This window comes from Episyrphus balteatus, chromosome 1 (genome assembly GCF_945859705.1).
Source record: "Episyrphus balteatus chromosome 1, idEpiBalt1.1, whole genome shotgun sequence".
Classification (NCBI taxonomy): domain Eukaryota; kingdom Metazoa; phylum Arthropoda; class Insecta; order Diptera; family Syrphidae; genus Episyrphus; species Episyrphus balteatus.
The window spans coordinates 174722666-174741528 of record NC_079134.1 but is presented as its reverse complement, the minus strand read 5'-3'; the positions used below and the strand labels follow the sequence as shown (position 1 = coordinate 174741528).

Sequence of the window (18863 nt, the reverse complement as noted above, 5' to 3'; positions counted from 1 at the left end):
TTTAGGACTATAATAGATGAGCATGTGTGTAGGAGCAGGATATTGGTGTCCTTGTATCATGAAGAATTTTAGCTTATCATGTATTTTTTTTTATTTTTATTCAAGACAATCCAAAACACTTGCTACATCGCACGATCAAAATAAAAACGATGACATCCTTATTCGCAGCAGGCACACACTCACATGATAAGATATAAAAGAGGTAGAGGACGCATCCTAGAGAAATTCTTGTTGAATTTTCAAATTCTATTCATTAAACGTGTAAACAATATCTTTCCATCTGCAGAAGGCTGATACTGAGGCATGCCTAATCTCATTTTATATGTCGCAAGGATTTTACTCTAATGAATCCTGCGTCAATTAAATGGTCTATTATTCGAGAAATGGTAGGGTAATAATATTTAAATTGGATAAAGTTGCTCCATTAACTTAATACACACACACATTCAAGTGTAGGTACCTTACACACATATCCTTTAGGAAACATACATTTATAAGGATACGAAATTAATTCAGTGCTATATAACGATGAAGGTGCCATGCTTACATGTGTAAAGGGGATTTATATAAAATAAAATATTTATATCGTACCCCAATTAGAGAATTAAGGTACCCTATAACATACATTCATGTTAACTCTGCTACCAACGACGACGCTCTTGTTCGTACATAGGTTACTAACCTACTTGGATGAAGAAGAGAATTAGTGCAATGAGGTACACTAATTGGATCTAGTGTTGAGAATAAATATGCTGTTTTTGAATTAAATAAGGACCTCATTTCTTCGCAAAAGCTTCCTCTGGAGGATGTTTGCAGGAATTTAATTCATATCCGAAATATTTTCGGATGCCTTTAGGACTTAAGTTAAATGTACCTACTTGATGATGAATGTAAATAACCTAAGACAGTAGAACGGAATGCATAAGAAGGTACATTTGAACTACATATGAATATGAATCTAGAACTGGATCGGAAATACTCGAAAACAAAAAAAAAAAAATTAAAAAAGGAAATTACATGAGCTAACAAACAACAAAACTAACTTGGTAATGCCAATTATTTATTTTTGAACTATGTACTTTGTAAGCATCGTTTTAATATCAACTCATTTTTTGGTAAAAATGAAAAATAAACAATATTTCACTCCTTTTGAAAAATTGATTTAAAATTTGTTTACGGAAACGAATGATTTCAATCTCATTTTGTCCATTCAAGCAGGATCTTCTATTGAAACTTAGTAAAATTATTTTAAGTACCTAGTAAAAAATCTGAATTGGATATTTTTTCCATTGAACTTTTCATTCCTGTGGAAATATTGTCGTGTGAAAATTCAATATCCTAGGGTTATAATATACGAAGCTCTAAACTTTTAAACTTACCTTCTTACTAAATCAAATGTTGTATTTTATTCGATTTCTTTTGTTAAGACAGGCTTTAAGAAAAAAAAAATATTTCAAAATATTGAGAGCCGGTTTTTTCTTGAAAATTTTTTTCTTTACCAAATTTTTAATAACATTTTCAAAAAAAAAAACTTGAATGCTATTTTGAAGAAAAAGTTCATAAATGCAATTAAACAAAATCCAAAATACAGTTTAAATTTTAAATAAACCAAAGAAAAATCAAAAATTTTCAAAAAAATGGAAAGTATCCAAAAATGGTATGATTTTTTTTTGTTTGTTTTTTAACTTTTGATTTTTCTTTGGTTTATTTAAAATTTAAACGGTATTCAATAATAAAATGTCCGAATAAACTCAAAAGAATTTGATTTTGCTCTTAAAAAAGTGATTACAATTAAGTCATTTACAGTCATTTACAATTCAAACCCTCACAACAGAAAAACTGTTTGATGAATAAATCTGAAACCTTGCAGATTAATTTAAGGTATATTAAGCTTCAATAATTGAGACTCAGTTAAATCTTATCAACATTGTTATAAAAAAAAAACATAGAATAATGTCTATTTTGATATCTTTTTTAAATTGATCTCAAATGTAGGAAAACATATTTTTTAACAAAGTAAGCTTAATTTCTTTGTTGAGAATTTAATGAAGTTTTTAAATGTTTCCTTAAATTTTCTGTAAATTGATCCGTTATTGAGATATTGATAGTCAAATTCAAAAGTATGGTTATGATGACTGATATTGCAGTCTAAAAATCGTATAAGTTTGAAAAAAAAAAAAACATGTGTGCAATTCACACGCGGTAGAAGTGAAACCTTAAAAAATATTTTTTCTTGAAAAAAAAAAAACGAAAATATCCAACTCTTTTTGTTTTATCACCTTTAAATTCATTTTTTATGACAACTTACAATTAATTTTATATCATCCGAAAGCTTATTGTTCAGCTCGAAATATTTATATCAACCATGTCTCTCTATAGGTACAACATCTACAAAAAGAGCTAGAATTTTTTGAACCCGATCAGTTTTCTCAAAAAAAGCAAAAAATTCATTCTTTTTTTCTCTTCTAACACCATTAAATCCATTTTTTTAAATTGCAGCCTATATTAATTTTTATATAATCAATTTTATTATTTCATCTTTTAAATGAGGCTTCAATCATATTTCTATGATGCTTACAAAAAAAGTAAGAATTTTTTAAAGTCAACCGTGTCGAAATTTCAAACTGAGATTACGGTACTTCCTACACTGGTGACTGGTCATCGGCAACAGATCTGAGATCTCCACCGGTGTTTCGATAAACTTCTCAAGTTTTTCAATTAACAATTGTTTAACTTGTAGAGCACGTACCGTTATGTGTGATATATCAAATGAAAGGTGATATTATCGGCATGCGTATTAACTTTAAATCAAATTTGTATATGCTCTTGATCAAAAGATATAACGTGTTTGATAAAATATTATATTTTCACCCTTATCTCAAGATTTTGAATATGAAGTTGATTGAAATTTTGTCCATTTATAGTCTATTGTATTAACTATCTACAGTATTAATTTCATTCATCTATCTATTAAAAGAAAAAAGTTATAATCAATTAATTTTTCGTGTCGCTTTTTCGTTTCATCTTGTTTCAAATCACTACGATACGAAAGAAGTTTTCACTTCAAAAAACTTAAAGCCAAATAAATAGCCTTTTTAAAAATAATAATTTTATTTTATCACAAAAAACTTTCCCACTTTTTAAAGAAAAAAGTAAAAATAAAAAAAAAATGTAACATTTTCGCTTTTGAACAATTCCAACGATTTAGCTATTTTACCATTAGAAATAAAATATTTAATTATAAAGTCCTAAAACTAGAAGAATGTAGCTATTACGTGCTTCTTGTTTTTTTGTCATGATACGATCATTTAAATTTATGTTGGCGTTCCGCTAATTTTGACCAGCAGAATCTCTTATTTTTTTATTAATTTAATAGGTACTTCTTTAAATGTCCTTTACAAATTTCAATATGAAAACATTCCATAACTTCATCACCTAAATTGAATGTTTTCCATAATGGAACACACAACTTTTTATTTTTCCTAAAACACGCTGTGTGTGTTAAACTTTGAAAAACAAATTCGGAACACCTTAATGTAATAGTCGATCATCGAATTCCTAAATGTATGCAACAAATTTTGTCTTCAATATGCTCGTGTGAAACAGACAATATGAATGAAAATGTTTATGTTGCATACTTTTAAGAAATTGCCTGGTGTGATTCGGCAAAATAAAAGTATGACATTTTTGAAACTCTTGTTTGGATAAAATTAAATTATTGTCTCTTCAATGGGGTCAAAAATTTGAAACAAATTAATTTAAAACAAAATCAATGAATCTTAAATTATTGTTCCTAGTCATGAATGAATTATTTTAATCCTTTTTTTGGTGTAATTTTCTTAGTGATTTCTGTTGATTAAACAACAAACTGCATGCAGCGGTCATGTCCTTTGTCTGAATATAAATTTATTTTCACAAATCCCTGCAATATTTCCAACAAAATCGTACAAATTCAATTATCCAAACAATTTTATTTTGAACAAGAAAATAAAAGTCATTAAACGAAAATTTTTCCTCCAGAAGATAGTTTTTTTTTTCTATATAAAGCAGTTTATGACACGAAAGTTTTGCCTTTCTTCCATTTTATAATGAACAAGACCCTTGTTATTGTTTTAGGGTATCCATAACCATCATGGTCGGTCGGTTTCTATGAAAGTAAACCCCATCACAATATCGACGGTCGGTGGTGACATGAAAAGAAAATTTAAATATCCTTTTTGCATCCTTAATTGGAGTTTTAATTGCAGTAACTCTGTCCCTTATTAAGTTGAGAAAATATTATAAAAAATAAAAAAAAAAACAAAAAATTAATTACTCACTGCAGCTTTATAATATTGTGAAATACAAAGAAGAAAAAAATAAAATTAAAAAAAAAAAAAACGAATAACAAATTGATGTCCTTTCTTTCCTTCCACAGATAAATAGCGGTAGTTTAGCTGAACAAGCTGGTCTATTGCCAGGCGATGCTGTCATTAAAATTAACGACGTCGATGTCTACAATCTGCGACACAAAGATGCTCAGGATCTTGTCGTAAGGTCTGGCAACAATTTCATCGTCACAGTCCAAAGGTAGGTGTTTTGTACAATGAGTTGATTGGATGAATATATTTTCAAATATCCTGTTTTAATTTGTGTTTTAGGGGAGGTATGACATGGCGCCCATCCGTTACCCCAACTGGTCAGTTGCCATCCCCAAACCCACACTCACCATATGGCCAAACAGTGACGAAAACTTCTCTAGCTCACAAACAACAAGAGGTTCATCATATTGGCAGTGGATACAATAACTCTGCTCGTCCTTTCAACTCGGTAAGGATGTGGATTTTTTTTTTTTTTTTTTTTCTTCCGAAATGGACCGCAATCATTGAGATTGAGAGAATAAGAGGAGATAGAAAGAGGATGTTATGCGAAAGTTTTGTCCGATGATGATAGTGAAAGGAGGGGGGAAAATACTTCTTACACCGCCATCGTTATCATCATCATTACTGTTAATATCCTTCATTGTTCTCCAGCAGGTCCTTGTGGATAAGAGAGAGTAGAAAAAAAAAACAAGAAAAATGATGAAACTTATATTTATTTCTCAAGAATCGATTATTTTATTTTTTTTTTCTTCTTCTTCTTTCATTGCATTTAGGTTAATGGAAACGATGGTCAAGTGAAGAGCATTGTCAATAAGCAGTACAATACCCCAGTTGGCATTTACAGTGATGAAACTATTGCGGAAACTCTTTCAGCTCAAGCTGAAGTTCTTGCTGGTGGTGTTCTTGGGTAGGTTATATCGGAGGAGGAGTAGAAAATGAAGAAATATGCACAAGAAGAAGAAAATTAATAGACTGATGTTTTCCATAGGAAAACAGAATGAAAAGTATTGTGAAATAGTGGGTTGGAAAGGCACAGGTTATATGAAGGGAGGAAGGAAATCATTTTTTATTCTTTTTTTTTAGAGCGGTAATATTATTTCCATCAGCAGGATATTCTAATAGGAAACGTTAAAAAAAAAAAATAAGGGAATTGAGTTGCTTATAGGTCCTTTAAGGAGAGGCAGTTAGAGTTGATAGAGATATTATTGTGAAAAGAAAAAAAAATAATGTAACTTCCATAATAGAAGTTTTTAAAGAGAGAAATACTCGTAATATGAAGAAAAATAACAAGTATACGCCACAGTTACCCCATTATTATTCAATAAATGGTTTTTTTTTTCAGTTTTATGATTAATGAAAGTTTTGTCTTAAATCGTCTAGATATATAAAAATGATAACGTTAAGTAGTTGAGAATAATGGACACTCTTGTTTGTGGGTTGCGTCCCATCGATGTAACGCATATTGACATATATATCAATAGAAATTTATCAATGCATTTTTTAACAACTCTAACTCGTGTAGGGAAAGTTCAAATTTAATCTGTAAGCTATGTTATGATTTTTACTTGCGATATAGGTACTATTATATCAAGTTATGCATTCGTACAAAAAAAAAGTTGAGATAGCATTTTTCCATGACATTACGATGGTAGAGAATGCCAAAAAAGTGGGTCGCGGAAGTCCGTCTGTCAGTCTGTCTGTCTGTAAACGAAGCTACAGTCTAAACGGATGGACCGATTGATGTCAAACTTGGTATATAGCATTATTTGGCGACTCTACAGAGGGGTTTTTGGAATTAATTTTTTTGGACCAAAAATAATGGTACTTGTCATATACCGATTTTAGTAAAATTGAAATTTCTCAAAAACGGCTCCAGCGATTTTGTTTAAAAAAATTCAAAAATATAAGTTTAAAGACAAGGTCTATCTTTTAATAAAAAAAATTTTTTTGAAAATCACTAGGTATTAACGGTACCTGCCATAAAACCGTTTTTTTTTTTCAAATCTGATTAACTCCGAAAGTGCTTATTCGATTTCAACGAAACTTTTTGTAAAGAAGCATTTATATGATTCAAGTATAAGCCAAAAATAAAATATGGAAAAAAATAATTTTTGGATTTTTTTTGAAAAATCAAATTTTCAAAAACCGGAAATTGAATTTTTTTGAAATATTGGTTTTAGATGTTGATTACTGATTTCTACAAAATGGCATACCAATTATATTTTAAAACTTTTTTTCAAAAAAATTATTTATAAAAAATTAGTTTTTAAAAAAACGGCTCTAACGATTTTGAAAATTTTTCGTCTAAAAATGCATCTTAATATATCAATCAAAACTGCATACTTGTTTTGAAGGGCAATATGATTTCAGATTTTATTTTATTTTTTTAAAAAACGAATTTAATTTTTTTCCCAAATTTCTATATAAAAAGTCTTAAAAATTTAAGCAACTTTAACTCTAAGAGCAAGTTCGTGCGACCCAGTGCATTTTATTTTAGTTTAGTTTAAGATAAATACAAGAGTTTATAAGTTTATTGTGATCTTTTCTGAAATTTTAGTTAAATCAAAATGAAAATTATAAATTTTCGACATCCTGTTTTGGATGCAACAAAATAAAAATTTCAAAAAATGTCAACATCAAGACTCTATGTTTTGCAAGTTATTATTATTGCAGCTTTAAAAACTTTTGCAAGTTTAAGCTGTTGCAGATCTAAAAACCTTTAATGTTCTATGGCTTCCATCACTTAATATGTGTTTTTACGTCATTTTTTTAAATATTAAAAATCATTTCTTCAATTTTTTTTTTTAAATTTGTGATTTTGAATACGTTGCGTTGTATATTTTAGGGTGAAGCCAGCCAGCCAAAACTAAAAAAAAGAATTTAAATGGATTATAGACTTTACGCTGTGCCTCTATACAGTCACATTTCAAGATTATATAACGGTTGTACCATCTTAAAGCTGGTTTCGAGTTAAAGTAAAGCTATATTTTTTTTGACAAACTCATACTCGTAAGATTTTTTTCTTTGAAATTTTGATTTCATGTTTCTATTGATAACACTGTGTGCGGATGGAGACCTTTCGAGTTTTTTAGAGCTAGTTGCTCTGATCAAGAAACGGTATTTAAAAACACCGTAACACCCTCAAAATCTGGTGTAGAGTCAAAAACCGGTTTTTTGGAGCTTCACCCATTGAAAAAAATTTATTTTCGTCAAATTTTTACCCATTTTTAATTATTTTATACAGTTTTGGACAGAAAACGTTTAGACCTTTTCAGCAATGTAAGAGACAAACAAAGACAAACTACAAGATTTCCATTTTTTTTTTTTTGTTATTTTACCCAACTTCAACATCAATTTAAAGTACTTTTATGTTTTTAAAACAAAACTGTCAAAACTATATTCTAAAAATAATACTTATTTCAAAACCAAACGAATTATTTTTTGTATCAAAATCAGTAGAAAATTGGCTTAGAAAACCAAATACATACAGAAATTCGAATTCGAACTTAACAAAAATTTTAGTTGCGATGAATTTATAAAAAATGTAAGAAAATTTCGAATTTTGTTCGTCACTTTTGAGAGGATGCATTTGATTGAGCAATATTCGTCTGTATTTTTTTTTTTATGTTTGTTAACTCATATAACTTTTCACGGACTGAACCAATTTTGATAATTCTTTTTGTATTCGAAAGCTGGTGGCTGCAGTGTGGTTCCATTTCAATTCACTCAGTTCTGGCGATAGAAACTATGAGAAAAACCATAAAATACAGTTTTGATCCATGGCAGTCGGTTTTGATTTTTGATAAAAATGATTATTTTATTTAATTTTTGAACCAAAAATTAAAAAAAAAGAAAAAGAAAAATTGTGACAACATTTTTGACAAATACATGACTTTTTACCAGTTTTAAATTATTTTGCCAGCAATCATACATCAATAAAGAGATAAAAATTTTAACTCTATCTACTACTATTATTATTTATTAAAATCAGAAGCAGGGTTCAAAAGCTATAGCTAGACGAAAACAAAAGTTTTACCAACAAAAATTCCTTTATTTAAGAAACGACATAAGTCCAGCGACTTTAAAAGGCTTAAAAACCCGCTAAGACTTGAAAAACTGTTTTTATTTTTAAGGTTTTTAATTGCGTCTTTAGCTATGTAGATTATAACTCGGAATACTCTAAAGTGGAGTTTAAACATAAAAAACAGTTTTTTTTTGCTCCTGAAAAGTTAGTGCTCATGGACTTATGCTGTTTTTGAAATAAACGATTCAATTTTTCACTTGTGAATACAACTTCTCAAAAAATTAGAACCCTTTACATTTTTCTCAATAGTATTTAGCAATTTTTTTTTTAAGAAAAACTATTTTGAGGCAAGAAATATATAAAATTTCCTTGTTATTAAAAAATTAAATGGTATTAATCGTTTGGAACTAAAAATCATTTAAGAAAATGTTTAAGTTATTCGAAAAAAAAAACAAATTTTAGGTAGTACATTAGTTTTACATTTTTCTATAACTTTTTTTTATAAAATTTACTTGAAATTATTCTTCAATTACTTTTATTTTAAATTTTTTTAACCATAAACTTTATACACAATTTTTGCAACAAGAGCTACCCAGTCGTTAAATTAAGTTTTATTTAAGAAATCCAAAATCCAATCTATAAATTTGACCTGTTAAAAGATGTTTCTTATTAAAATAGACACATAATTAATATAAAATTAAAATGTCTCCCATTTTTTTTGCATTTTTTTCAACCTTTTTTATATCCCTCCTAAAAACTTGATAATTTTAAAAAAATAGATAAAATATCGGCAGTGAATCATAAAATATGATATTCATCAGTTTATAGCTTTTCTATTTAGAGCTAATAATTTTCTGAAGAAAAAAAAGTTCCACATACGTCACAGGGACTCAATCAGGTAACAGCGATATTCTGATATATTTCATCTCGTTTTATACAAAAATCTTGAAAACGAAGCAAATTTCTAAAAGATACTATTTTGCATAAAAATTTTGATTCTATAGTTGGTCACTATGGTGTATGGTAACCTTTTTTTTGTATCAAAAAACTTGCGTTGTTAATGTTAAACAATTTTATCACCAATTTAATTCTCAACTTAACTGACATATTTTTTGGTGTTTAAGGTCATGACATTGGTATAATTAGACATGTTAGATGTATACGTACAAAAAAAAAATGTTAGTCAATTTGAGACATGAAAACTGTCAAAGCCGTAGTTTATATTTTTCTTAAACCTCAAAAGTGCATAGCTTTTTTATTTCTTCTTCTGTGGTGCAATTTTTTCGATAAATACAAAAAACATCATTACTTAACACAATATCTTTAAATTACAGAATCAACTTCAAGAAAAACGAAAAACAATACTCAGGCGATAAGTCTGAAGTATTGAAATTCTTGCAAGAAGAAGAAACCGGTGAACATGAACCAGGTAATATGAATTTTAAAAGCGATCATTACTACGAACTAGCAAGTATTTTATATGCATTAAATGGAAATCGTAATCTTTTTGTTTTGGATCAAATATTAGATTGAAAAAAAAGAAAAAATATATGTCAAATCTATGTTATCCTTAAAAAAATTAATGTTTCGCATGCATCCTTAAAAAAAATCTATAAAGACAGACGAATTTATTATTTTGTATACCAAGTATATCAATTTCACTTTAAGAACGAGAGCATCTAAAACGTGCTTTCTTATTTATTATTTTGTGACTTTTTTTTGGAATTTTGCCAGAATTTTTTTTAAAAAGATCACAATAAGACCTTGAAATTATAATTTTGATCAACAAATACATTTTTTTTTTCTTTTCTATTTCAATACTAAAACGGATTATTTATTTCTCTAAATATAAAATGAGAAAGTTTATTTTTATTTTTAATTTATTTTTAATTCTTTTATTTACATTTCAAGAAAGGTGATATTTCCTATATGTTTAAGTGTCTTCATATTATTTCTATTAATCACTCTTTCATGTGTCTAATTTTTTGTTTAATTATTTTTTGTGTGTTTTTTTTTTTTGTTAATAATAAAAATCCAGTTCAACACCACAATCCACCACAAATAATCAACAATCACATACCAAGCCAAAATCAGTCAAACGTAACTCGGCATGTGAAAGCCCCAGTCGATCGTCCAAAGCCCCCAAGCACTGGCGGACTTCCAACTGGACAAAACATTTGCACAGAATGTGAACGTCTCATTGTGTAAGTCCAACAAAAATAAAAAAAAAAAAAACTCATTTTATATTGAACTTAATCCTTGATCCTTAAATCCCCACTATCACCACAAAAAAACACACAAACCTTTTTCGTTGTTTTTTACTGAATTTAAATAACTCCTTGTTGCGTGTATATGAGTGTTATATATTTTTATTGTGTCACATTGAACCGTTATCATGTTGCAATTAAAAATGGAAAAAATGAAAAACTAACTTAAAAAACAAAAAATTTAAAGAACCCAGAAGTCCGGCGAACTTCTACTGGACACACAGCCATGCAATAGGAGGACAACGACCATCGCGACCTGTGACACCAGCATCATCAAAACCACACGATGAACGAATTGGGACTCCATTACAACAGAATACCCTGGCGCCGAGTGCTTCGCATCGACCCAGTCTGCCCAGTCACCATCCCGAGTCGAGAAGAGGCGATGCCGCCGAGGAGAAGCCACCTTCGACCACCACTCCAACCATTGATCCTAGGTTGATAATTGCACCGGTTTGTCCGGCACTGCAATCACCCGAATACAAAGCCGAATTGGAAGCGGCTGCAATTGCAGCAGGAGTAGCTCCTCGAGAACAGAAGCCACTGACCAATTTGCCGCAGTGTGCCATTTGTGGTGTAGGAATTGTGTAAGAATACGAATTTTTGTAGCAAATTGTGTTCTCTCTCTTTCTTTCTTTTTTTTTGTTTTTTTGGAATTTAAAATATATTGCAGAGTCGTCTCTATATACGAATTGAAGGCTTGTGTGTTAAAATTTATTCTCCTCATCCAATCCTTTTTTATTCCTGAAAAATGTTGAATTTTATGCGAAATTCTCTTAATTCTCATGTTTTATTTTGTTTCTTTTGTTTTTTATCCTTTTTTGTTCAACTTCTACAAACACAACACAATTCAGTGGTGTTTTCGTCCGCATCAAGGATAAGAACCTTCACGTTGAATGCTTTAAGTGCGCTACCTGTGGCACTTCGTTGAAAAATCAAGGATACTACAATTTCAACAACAAATTGTATTGTGATATCCATGCTCGCTTGGCTGCTTCACAAAATCCACCAAGTGGAACTGAAGGATATGTTCCTGTGCCAATTAAGCCGTAAGTATATTTGTTTGTTTTTTTTTTTTTATTATTTTCTTAGTTTCCTTCATACACTTAAAAAAATGTTTTTTTTTTATATTAAAAGATATTTTATATTTAATTTTGAACTAATTTTAATATAAAAACTTGTTCTTAAGTTTTGTTTTCTTTTTTATGAGAATTTATAAGATTGAACTTTCAAAAGAAAACTTGAATTTAGGAACTTATTTTTGATTTTGCTATTTTTTTTTTACTGAAAAGTAAATAATATTTTTTAAAAAGAAACCCTTAAAATATGATTTTCCTTAAAACCCTTTTTCAAAACGAATTTTTTGGGGTTAGGTCGTTTTAGCGCTGAATGCCCTTAATGTTAAATTAAAAAAATTTAAAAAAAACATATTTACGCTTCCTCCTCCAAAGAAAAAATTAAAAACGATTTTTAAAATTTGAGGTCGAAAAACCATTTTTAGAAAAATTTTGTAGCCGTTTTTAACCTACCTAAATATTTTTTTATATGTTAAGCTATAATAAATTTTATATTGTATATGAAAGCATATTATTTAAGCTTTAAATATTTTCTTCAATCATGTCTGTTCGACATCTACAAAAAGAGCTAGAATTTTTTGAAGCCAATCAAAAAAGCATGAAAATCATTTTTTTTTTGTTCCATCACTTTAAAGTCGATTATTTTATATTAAATATATTTTATATCACCTGAAGGCTTATTATTTAAACTTTAATATGATGTTTCAATCTTTTTTCTCTTCTAACACCATTAAATCTTTTTTTTTAATGACAACCTATAATAAATTTTATATTATCTGAAAGCTTATTATTTCACCTTTTATATAAAGCTTCAATCATATTTCTACCATGCCTGCAAAAAAATTTAAGAATTTTTTTAAAGCCAACCATGTCGAAATTTCAAACTGAGATTACGGTACTTCCTACATTAGTGGCTGGTTATCGGCAACAGATCTCCACAGGTGTTTTGAGGTATTTATCAAGTTTTTCATATTTAGAAAAAGAACATATTTTCAAAGCTATCTCAGGATTTTGAATATATGAAATTAATTGAAATTTTGTAAAATTATAGTATAAATTTCATTCATCTATTAAAACAAAAAAGTTATAATCAATTGATTTTTCCTGTAGCTTTTTCGTTTCATCGTGTTCCAAATCACTACGATATTAAAGAGGTTTTCACTTCAAAAATTTCTATTCCATTTTGAATGATATTTCTAACAACACCTAACACCAAAAAATAAAATTAAATGTATTTAGGTACCTTCCGTTTTCGAGAAAATTAATTTTTCCAAAAACTGTTCAATATATTTTTTAAATTCAAAATAATACTTATTTAAACTTTTGTTTTGAATTATTTATATTATATTGTACCGAAAAGTTTAAAAAACGATCTTGTGGTTTGGTACGTTTTACCAAACCAAAAAAAGAAGAATACAAAAAGTTGATTTTTATTTAAGTGAAATATTTCAATAATGTTTTATGGGCGGTACCTATTATAATTTTAATTAAAAAATACAAAATAAACCTTCCGAATTCTCAAAATTTCTGTACCGAATTTAAGGAAAATCCATTAATTGCTAAAGCAGTCGAAATATGCAAGGGCTTAACCACATGCAAATCGACATACAACATGAGCAAAATCTTTGTTTTTATTTCTTCATCTACTTAGTGTTGGTTTTGATTAAAAGCCCGACATAGCGCAAAGAGTAATAATCCAGTCAAATAAAGGTTTAACCTCGGAATGAATGCAAATAAAAATTGTTTTTGCTCAATACCTTCGTTTTGGCATTCTATACGTACCTCAATAGTCTAGAAAAATCTCATGTCCGCAAGTCGCGATTTTGAAGGTTAAAGCGCGAAATGGAGATTTTCAAAATTAGCAAAAGTAGACGATGCTATTATATACACATATGATACATAATTTCATGGTATTTTTTAATGCTGATTCCAAAAAATCTTAAATCAATCTGTTATATCTGTTTTTTATCTATCAACCCATATTATTATAACAGTTGCTATAACTTACTACCGAAAAACCCTTAAAAGTTATGGTAGAGGAACCAAATATTGCATTAGGGTTTTCATATCCATAAAAAACAAATGGTATTTTTTAGTTAATCACTAGTTATAACGATTTACCGAAAGGTGGCCGGAAACTGGAGACGGCAGAAACTTAACGACTCTACCCTATTGTATTTAATCGAACGTACGAAATTTCTCAAAAAAACACTAAATTGTCTGAAGTCGGGGTTGAACCAAATAGTATTACCATTTGATTTATTTTGTTGAGCCTTAAGTGTAAATAAATAAATACATTTGAATTAAGATTAATGAATTTGGTCTGATCCAGAAGGCAGTTCGATTCACAACTTGCACCTGATAAATTCCTGTGTAAAGTCCTTACGTGTGCCACAAATTAGTCGTATCGAAACAAAATATTATTTTCAATTTGTGTACCAAATTTACTATCGCCCGAGTGACATCTGTGAAAGTTTTGTTTTAAGAAACAAATTTTAAACTACGTATTAAATATTTTACCGAATTAATTTTTTCTGATTTTTTTTTATAATATTGATCAAAAGCATCAAATACAAACACAAATGAAAAAAACTTGTCACATTTTTTTTCAAAGACCCTGCCAATATTCTTGACATTGGCGCCCCTTTGTTTAAATCAATTGTATTCCCCTTTAAAATTAGTTTTTATTTTTGAGTTAAATAAAACCAAAGTTAAAAAAAAATGCCAAAGCAATCAATAAGAAAATTGTAAACAATGACATTGAAGAATGACAAAAATAATTGCGGTAGAATATTCTTAATTGCTTCCCTCACCTTTATATAAAATAAATTTTTTCGCCAAACAATCCAAATCACCACAGAAAATCTATTTTCGTTCCACTTAAAGTGATATATATATGTATCTGTCCTCTTTTAAGCCTTTGATTACAATTTTTTTTTTTTAAGCAATCACACCTACAATCATAGTTTTAATTTAATTTTTATTTTATTTCTTATTTTTTTTTTACAGAAACACCAAACTGAGTGCCTCAACAATTTCCGCGGCTCTAAATAACATCGGTTACAATGGTTCTCCAACTAATGGAACTTCTACCCCTTTGTACTCTGCACCACCTAGCAATGTAAGTAGAACAACAAAAAATAAAAAAATAAAAACTCTACACAGTAATTGTCTAACAAAGTTGATTAAATATAAAAAAAAATACAAAAAATGTTTTTGAGTTTGTGAGTGTTGTGAACTAAAACTATTTTATTTTTTTATAAAACCACGTGTACTTTGAAAGTTTGTTGTTGTTGTTTTTATATGTTTTTTTTTTTTTAACTTTGAACATTTAATGCAGGTGTGAAGAATTTAGAACACAATCTGTAAATTTTTATTGCATTCGTGTTCAATTTTTTTTTTTTTTAGTTTTATTTTTAACTTTTTTTGTCTGAATTTTACATAAAAAAAGACCGAATAAAAAACAAATCTATTACGATGAGGTTACAATGTAGTTTTCAATCGAAAGTACTTTTAAAAAATAGAAATAAAAAATACTCGTCTTTAGTTTATTTGAAGCAAAACAAAAAAAAACTCAAATGTGCTACAGCTAAACCCCCTAATCATAAAACATGGTTGCCAATGCCTTATTTTGTATGTTTTTAAAGTTTTTGTAATTTGCAATACAGACTTTTCGGCTTGGATCATTCAAGAAAATACTTTAGGTGCCTGAAGCTTACCCTTCAATTGAGAGAGGTTTTAAACCTATAATTTTTGTTTCCAAATACAGGGTGTCCCGGAATGCGATAAGGAAATTTTGGGGCACACTTTAAATAATTGTTGTAACTAGGTCTTAAATAGAAATAAACTTAAACAACAAAAATGCATTTTCAATTCTTACCCATTTTTGACTACAGCAAAAAAACACATTTTTTAAAGATTTTACCTGGTGCAGGTTTTCCTAAATATCATAAAATCTATGGATATTTTTGAAAACTAGTTAAAGGATTTTTTGTTCAGTTTTATTTTCTTCATAAGAATAAATTTATAAAACACTATATTTAACATACATTTATCGAAGAAAATTGGCTCCAAAATCAAAAATTACCATGGGTAAGAAAAAATGAATAACTTTAAAAAATAATATCTGTGCAATGAAAAAAATATCAACATTTTTTTAAATGCAGTTCCAAAGACTAACATTTCTTCTAAAAATCAAGACATTAATGAACTTTCTGTCAAAAGTATTAACGGAGAAATTAACATTAACATGAGTAAAGGCATACCTACCAAAGTAAGCGTTTTCTTAAATCATCGCAAAGGCTAAAGAGTATAAGCTTTTTTACTGTAGAACAATTTTTTTCTTAGAATATATGTACCCAAGAATCATTCCCTAAAATTGTCTTATCTCATTCCCGGACACCCTGTAATTAATGCTTCGACAGAAAATAGTCTACATCAATTGAAAAACCCAGGGCAAGTAAGTGCGACCAAAAGTATCCATTAACTTTTCTTGTAAATCACTTAACTAAAAAAATCTAAATGAACCACAACAACTTAAAAATATATATAAAAAAAGAAAAGATTAAAAGAAAATTTTTCTGGCATGAAAAACTAGAATTTAAATTTAGCTTTTCGTCTTTTCTATTTAATCGGGGCATACTCTTGTATAATGACTCTCAATGTACCTATACTCTGCATCAGATGCAACTTCGCTTCCTGCAAATTAAAGGTGTGCATCTGTGCACAAATAGATTGGCAATTGCACCAACACCTTTTTAAAAAAAGAACAATTTTATGTGGCGACACAAAAATATAATTTTTTTTCTTTTTTTTTTGTATTTTGAACTCTCATAGATCGCAGAATGCAAATGAAATTTATCAGCGATTTTTTTAGTTCGACATTTCAACGCGTACGGATGGTGTCCGTGTAGCCGGACACTAGAATAATAAATAAAAATAATAATATTTTTTTTGTCAACGAATATAAAAGAGTTTATATTAAAGTGCTTGTTGTAGTAACGAACGAAATATTGAATATATAAAAAAATATTGTAAAAAAAAGTACAAAGTCAGTTACATAATCACTGTCGAATAATTCATTTTTTTCCCCTGAAACAAAAGAGTTTTAAAAGGAATTTTCAATTTTTGGTCTCTGTTGATGGGTTTCTGCGTTATTGTGATTCATTTTGTTTTTCAATTTAATTTATTGTATCTAATTGATATCAATTACATGTGCTTTACACATTGAAGGATATTTTTTTTTTTAATTTTAAGGACACGTCAATGACCTTGACCTAATACACGAACTTGACCATTCCTTTTGCATTCAAGACCTTTCAAATATCAAATTAAAAGTGTGATAATTTTGTGATTCATTTTATCATTATTCATTGAAATCCAACTAAAATGTAAATAACCTCAAATGAATTCAAGCAAATAATTCGAAATCTAAAACCATTCTCACGAAAGAAATTCTATACCAGGAAATGCAAAAAAAAAATAACTTTCGAGTTGTTTTTAATTCCTTAAATTTTTTTAAATACAAATTTTTTTATAAAGTTTTTATTGGTGGAAAGTTGTTGAAATAATTTTAAATACACAGTTTATATAAAAAAAAAAAATTGCTTATAATGAAGATTTTTGTGGTTAAATGTCCTCATTCTTATACTTCTGTTAAAAATTTTTAACAATCAAAATTTATAAATAAAACCTTCTTCTTTCAAAAACAAGCATATTTTAGACTATCAAAAAAAATCTGATCAAGGTGTAGTTTTCTAATTTAAGCTTCTATGTGATTTTAAGCTAAACTAAAAAAAAACACAAGCTCGAAAATAGCTATAATTTTGGGATTCAGATAGTACAACTCCGAATGTGATGACATTTTTTTCAAATTTTGACATCTAAAAAAAAAACACTTTTCCTTAATGAATTTAAAATGTTGCTTCGGTTTATTATTATTTAAGAAGCCGGATGGATCATGAATCATGATGGATCAGTTTCTTTCGAACTTTGTACTTTGCGTCAGTTTGCACTTTTTTTGTGAAAAGGATATTTGTCTATGAGCAATTTTTACGAAATTGTTTCATATTTAAAAGAGTCAAAACTCGAGTGAAAGTCATTGTTTTTTTTTTTTTATATTTTTGTGTAGCATTTACTTTAACTGGTTCTATTTTTGTCACACCAAAACCAATTTCTCAATTTTTATTTTATTCCAAATAAAATTGTTATTCGTTTTCTTTCTTGATTTTCGTCCAACAGTTTTCTTGGAATTCATATCCATACATCATTTTTACCATTTTAAGTGTTTTTTTAAATTTAATTTTAATAACAATTTTACTGAAAAAGTGGGATGTTTAGTTTTTTTTTTATTTTCAAGAAAAGAATATTTTCTTAAATCGTTTTCTATTAGAAAAAAGAAAATATTAGTGAGTATAGGGATAAAAATTGAAAACAAAATAAAATAAATGGAAAGACTATAAAGATTTTTACGAAATTCTAAATAGAAGTAGGTACCTACCTCTTACCCCAGTAATAATGGAATTCCGCCGCACCACCGCTGCACCACGTCCGAACCATGATCAAAAATTTCTCAGCCGCTACAACAAAATAAAATAAATGGAAAGACTATAAAGATTTTTACGAAATTCTAAATAGAAGTAGGTACCTACCTCTTACCCCAGTAATAATGGAATTCCGCCGCACCACAGCTGCACCACAACTGCACCACATCCGCACGTCTGCACCATGATCAAAAATTCTATTCTCGTACTTATACAAATGTTTAAGCAGTCTTCAAAATTATTTTGACTTAAGTAACAAATTTCCAGTTCGTACAAACATGACTTGGCGGTCGAGTGGTTAAGGCTTTGGACTTGTAATTGAAAGTGCTCTGGATACTCGGGTTCGAATCTTCTTCTCGTCGATATTTTTTTTATTTTTCAATAATCCAAAATTATGTATCATGGTGCAGCGAATTTTTTCAATATGAAATGGTACGGACGTGGTGCAGTCGTGGTGTTGCGGTGGTGCGCCGAAATTTTCCGCCAAACAGCGGTGGTGCAGCTGTGGTGCAGCGGTCAAAATTTAAAAAAAATTTTCTCCTTTAAAAATTCAATTTATATTTTTACTCGGGTACGAAAAATTAAAAAAAAAG

At 28.5% G+C, this 18863-nt stretch overlaps 1 protein-coding gene across 13 annotated transcripts in view; it reads left to right on the top strand.

Annotated features, from left to right (window-relative positions):
• LOC129907382 (PDZ and LIM domain protein Zasp) overlaps positions 1-18863 on the top strand; it is a 138636-nt gene that overhangs the window by 96659 nt on the left and 23114 nt on the right. For 11 of the 13 annotated variants that reach the window (XM_055983543.1, XM_055983546.1, XM_055983545.1 and 8 more), the window contains 7 exons: positions 4418-4569; positions 4641-4809; positions 5135-5268; positions 9720-9814; positions 10840-11239; positions 11507-11701; positions 14738-14849. In XM_055983543.1, the coding sequence (XP_055839518.1) occupies positions 4418-4569; positions 4641-4809; positions 5135-5268; positions 9720-9814; positions 10840-11239; positions 11507-11701; positions 14738-14849 (1257 nt within the window). Of the gene's footprint in view, positions 1-4417; positions 4570-4640; positions 4810-5134; positions 5269-9719; positions 9815-10423; positions 10590-10839; positions 11240-11506; positions 11702-14737; positions 14850-18863 lie in introns of all 13 variants that reach the window. The other 2 variants (XM_055983547.1, XM_055983544.1) reach the window with 1 other exon arrangement.